The 5500-nt window shown below is 36.6% G+C and overlaps 1 protein-coding gene across 16 annotated transcripts in view; it reads right to left on the reverse strand.

Annotated features, from left to right (window-relative positions):
* Ptk2 (protein tyrosine kinase 2) overlaps positions 1–5500 on the reverse strand; it is a 203730-nt gene that overhangs the window by 107766 nt on the left and 90464 nt on the right. For all 16 annotated transcript variants that reach the window (XM_021216199.2, XM_029548063.1, XM_021216196.2 and 13 more), the window contains 2 exons: positions 5247–5326; positions 4967–5029 (listed from right to left, as the gene is read on the reverse strand). In XM_021216199.2, the coding sequence (XP_021071858.1) occupies positions 4967–5029; positions 5247–5326 (143 nt within the window). The remainder of the gene's footprint in view (positions 1–4966; positions 5030–5246; positions 5327–5500) is intronic.

The raw sequence follows: 5500 nt of genomic DNA on the forward strand, positions 1-5500 counted from the left end.
AAAAGAGAAAAGAAGCATGCTCTGTCCCAAAGTTCTAGAACATAAAAAATGAAGAGAACATAAGCACTTGCTGGAGTGCACTCACATCATTTATTAAGTTAAAAGATCTGAAAACTGGAGTTAAACAATCTAGCTGTATGAATAATATTTATAGGAGATACAGATAAAATTTTGAGAGAAAATTTGCAAGAAATAAATGGAAAACACAAACCAGGGCTGAGGATATGGCTCAGCCATTAAAAGCAACAGCTAATCTTGCAAAGGACTCAGGTTTTACTCCCAGCATGCACATAAAGACTCTCAATCATCTGTTAAGTGTCGTTTCAGGGGATTTGACACCCTCTTTTGATTTCTTCAGGAACCAAGCATGTACAGGGTGTATATACATCCATGCAGGCAAAACATTCATGTGCATAAAATCTAAAACAGAAAATAGACTAAGACAGAAAAATCAAAACTAAAATATTATTACAGAGATCACTGAACAGAATTTAACAAAAACAAATATATATATGTATGTGTATATGTGTATATATGTACATACGTATGTACATACGTATACACACACACACACACACACACACACACACACACACACACACACACACATTCTGTTTGTATGACTGAACAAGGAGCCTCTAAACAGAAAGCAAACATTAAAGACACACAAACGTAAACCAGCATGGCCACCATGACAGCTGTCTATTTTACTGTGCTTCTTTTAATGTTCTGTAAAGTCCTGACATCCAGGACATGCAGGTTAAGAAGGCTGACTAGAAAGTAAGTGCATTAAGTGCAAGTGCAAGTGTGTGCAGTAGGTACTGTACATGGACCCCAGGCCTTAGAGGCAAAAAGGAACTTTTTAAGCCAGGCTGGAAAAGTTATAAAAGTTGATGACACAAATAGAACATCATGTTAAGTGGAGATTGTATGGAGACACATGATCCAGTCACTATTCAATTCTCTTCACTTTTTTGTGTATTTCACACATTTACATAATGGGGGGGTGTCTTAAATCATCCATTAAGACACAGTCACAACATCAAAGGTAATTCTCAGACTGTACTCTGACCAGACACCTCAAGGATAACAATGAACCTTAAAAAACAAAACAAAACAAAACAAAAGCAAAACCAAACCAAACCAAAACAAAACAAAAAAACCCAGACCTCATGGCATATACCTGTAACCTCAGTACTGAGGAGACTGTGTCACTCTGAGTCATACAGTGAGACTTTTTTTTTCCCCAAACTAATAAAACTATAGTGGTAAATAACAGTAAAATGGAGAGTCACTCAGATATGATAAATATTAACTCTGGTTCAATTAATTATCAACAAGATGAAATATAGAACATTTATTAAGATACTTTTATTGAGGTCCAATTTCCCTTACACTCAGGAGAGCAGCAAGTACTCTTAACCACCAAGCCATTTCTCCAGTTCCAATTTCAAAGGTTTTAAAACAAACACTTGCTGGGCAGCGGTAGGAAAGCCTTTAATACCAGCGCTTGGGAGACAGAGGCAGGAGGATCTCTTTGAATTCAAAGCCAGCCTGGGCTACAGGGTGAGTTCCCAGGACAGACAGGGAGGGTTACACGGAGAAACCTTGTCTCATATATAACATTTTTTTCTTTAAAGATTTATTTTTTTATTTATGTATGTATCGGTGTAGTTGTCTGCCTGAGTGTATGCTACATGTGGGTGCTCATGGAAACCATTAGAGGTTAATATAGTTAGGGAGGATGTAGACTTTTTCAGAGAGGATGACAAGGCTGGATAAAATGGCAGAATCCACACGTAACCTTATCTCATTTACAAAGGATACATGGGGCACCCATTTTGAAAGAATTATGTTATTTTTTCCTCATATATTAAATCCTGACTGCAGTCTCCCCTCTTTTCTTTCTCCTAGTCTCTCCCCAAGATCTATTCCTCCATTTCCCTTCAGAAAATAACAGGCCTCCCAGGGATATCAACCTAAAATGGAGCATCATGTTGTAATCATATTAAGGCTAGACAAGGTAACCAGGTAGGAGGGAAAGGGTCCCAAAAAGCAACCCCTGCTCCCACTGTTATGTATCCCACAAGAACACAAAGCTAAACTAAACAACTATAACATGTATGCAAAGGACCTAGCTCAAACCCAAACAGGCCCCTGGTTGTTGGTTCAGTCTGTTAAGCTCCTATGGGCCCTGGTTAGTTGATTCTGTGGGTCATTTTCTTGTGGTGTCCTTGAACCTTCTAGCTCCTCCAAAGGATTAAGTTCTGTATTAAGACTGAGAAAATATGGGTCGGTGAGACGGCTCAGCGGGTAAGAGCACTGACTGCTCTTCCAAAGGATCTGAGCTCAAATTCCAGCAACCACATGGTGGCTCACAACCACCCATAATGAGATCTGACACCATCTTCTGGTGTGTCTGAAGACAGCTACAGTGTACTTATATATAATAACAAAAAAATCTTTGGACTGGAGCAAGCAGGGACTGAGCAAGCGGGGGTTGACGGGAGCAAGCAGAGGTCCTAAAAATTAATTCCCAACAACCACATAAAGGCTCACAACCATCTGTTTACAGTGTACCCATATACATAAGTAAATAAATCTTAAAAAAAAGACTGAGAAAGTATTATGGGATATGAATCCCGCCCCACTTAACAATGTAACTAAAATTTTCTCTAACTAGAGAACATTTTATTACCTTTGAAAATAACCTAAGACTCATTCAAAAGCACTCCAAATTAACCCAACTGATAATGCCTATACTCTGTTAATCGTTTACAGTTTGGTTTCATGCTGACTGATCATCTCTCCTCTTCACAGTATTGATTACAGTCAATTCACAGTGCTGGGATCATGAAACTCAATCCTCTGGAAATACCAACAGACAGGTATCAGCATGATTCCTACTGAATACCATAAAAAGCTTCCCATCACGCAGCAAGAGAAAAGCGAGGCCTGGAGCCAGGTGCTCTGCACATGCAACCACTTAGCTATCACCAATCCTTTGAAGTGGTAAGTGACATCATACAAATGACACAACTGCAGAGTCACTGTGGCAAACATGCAAAAACTTGGGTATTGTAAGTGAAGCACATACAAAAGAGCCAAGCAAAGTTATAGTCACAGAATATAAGATCTGTGCAGTAGTCTCCTTGCTTACCTGTGCGATCACTACATATACATATACAAACTGACCACTACAGATTGTATCGTATCATTCAGGTGCTTAGCCATGTCTCCTAAGAAGGATCTGATTTACATTTTTGCTGACTCTTCCTCTCTTGTCCACTAGTAAAAACCACAAGCTCTGACCTTTGTAAAGGAATCTCACAGTCCATTTTTCTGATTTTTTACAAAAAAGAACCCACACCTGAATTTTGAAAGTGCTAGGGAAGATCCTTTCTCTTCTGCTAATTTGTTCTCCTGCTGCCCGATTTTCTGTAATTTCTAGAAACCAACTTTACATCAACAGTACTGCAAAACTTGACTCATTTCTAACTTAGGAACTGGAACCTAAAACTTTCTCCAAATACTTCATCTAGATGAATACCTGTAATCCCAGTACTTGGGACTGAAGGCAGGAGGATCTAATGTTCAAAGCCAGCAGGCGAAATGAAAACCTGTCTTATACAACCACCACCACCAAAAACAAAACAAAACAAAGCAAAACAAAACACAACGCAACCTTTAATAATTTCTCTAGTTCTAGAAATCTGAATTTTAAGTAATAAGGAGTCTTTTAAGGCTGAAGAATATATCTATTTTAAATTAAAAACAAAACAAACAACAACAACAAAAACAAACCACAGTGACTGCTAGGTCAAAACTCTCTAAGGAAGGAGAGTAAAAATTCTACAGAAAATTACTTCTTTTGTACTCGTCTCATCAATTAGTGGATACAATGCATGTGACATATTTTCATAAACATATTACTGTCTGCTAGGCATAGACTGTCATGAACCAAACGCAAGATGTCTTAAACTCAGAAAGCAGAAGCTGCATTAGCTTTGGGTACTTTGAAACATGATGGACAGACTGGAACAGCAGAGGCTTACCAATAGCCAAAATGACTCTAAAGTACCTATTACTAACAGGAACTGTTTTCCAAAATACTTTTACTTTTCTTTTTCTGTGACCATATCTGCTGTACAAGCTCCCATTTTCAGCACGGGGGAATATGATACTATCATACTATAAAAGTATTTTGACTGACCTAGAAAGTCTAAATAAAATCTAAAACCATTTATAGTCTTCATTACAACAGATGAGCTCTGAGCAAACTTTGATGTTATGTTAGAACATCTCTCAAAATACTACAAAAACTTCAATAACAATACAGATGGAAACTATAGTGGTAAATAACAGTAAAATGGAGATTCACTCAGATATGATAAATATTAACTCTGGCTCAATTAATTATCAACAAGATGAAATATAGAACGTTTATTAAGATACTTTTATTGAGGTCCAATTTCCCTTACACACATTTAAAACAATGAAATACAACAGATAAATAGGCAAACTAGTATCATTACTAGAAATTGTCTCATGTTCTACATTCTCTAATACATGAGCAGCAAATAACTCTCATTTTTCCATTTGTTAAAAGAATCCTTAATTTATCTGCAGAGAAAATGAATAATTAACCAATATATGAGCAAATCTGAATTTCAATGTAAAACAGAAGCAAAGTATCATGTCAGTGAAATTTAATGTATACTTTTTAAAAACCAAATCCATTTGTGTAGTATAAATGTATTTATCTTGTTAGGTCACACACATAATTAGCTGTAAGACATTTAACATTACATGTAAATGTTTGTGAAGAAGATTAAGGCCATCAGTACTTTTTCTCCTCCAAATAAAAACTGAGAAGACCATTACCTCAGGCAATCTCTAAGTAGAGGTGAGCTAGGAGGGAGCACACTCAGAGTATGCATGGGCAGCTCACATGTGCAGTACTTACTCTAACACTTCATAGTTGGACTTCTTCTCTAAGGCATTGCCCCTCATCTCCCAATAGGATCGCCTGAAAACAGGAAACACATACTCTGACATGTGTGTAAAAGTAATCTTTAGGCTGTTAAATGAGAAACAACTAGATGAGAAACAACTAGGAAAGACAGATCTAATAGTAAGTAATGTGGAACATCTCACAGTTTAATCATGAGTTTACTGATAATTTCATAAGGAATAAAATACATAAAAATTAAACAGACACAAAAACTATGTAGATTACTACCTACCTAATTTCCAAACAACCCAACTTCAAAGCTATTTCTTGGTCTACTTGATCAGCTATCTCTAGCATGTAGTCACTCTTCACCTGAAATACAGGAATAGAAAACAGGAATGTTTGTAACATGATCAATCCCTAAATTTTTTTTTTTTTTTTTTTTTTTTTTACTTCTTTTTATTTTTTTTTTTTTTAAAAAACGTTTTTTTGAGTAGTCTTGGCTGCCCCAGTATTTTTGTATGCTTTCAATTGGCAAAGTGGATA

Source organism: Mus pahari, chromosome 17 (assembly GCF_900095145.1).
Source record: "Mus pahari chromosome 17, PAHARI_EIJ_v1.1, whole genome shotgun sequence".
NCBI lineage: Eukaryota > Metazoa > Chordata > Mammalia > Rodentia > Muridae > Mus > Mus pahari.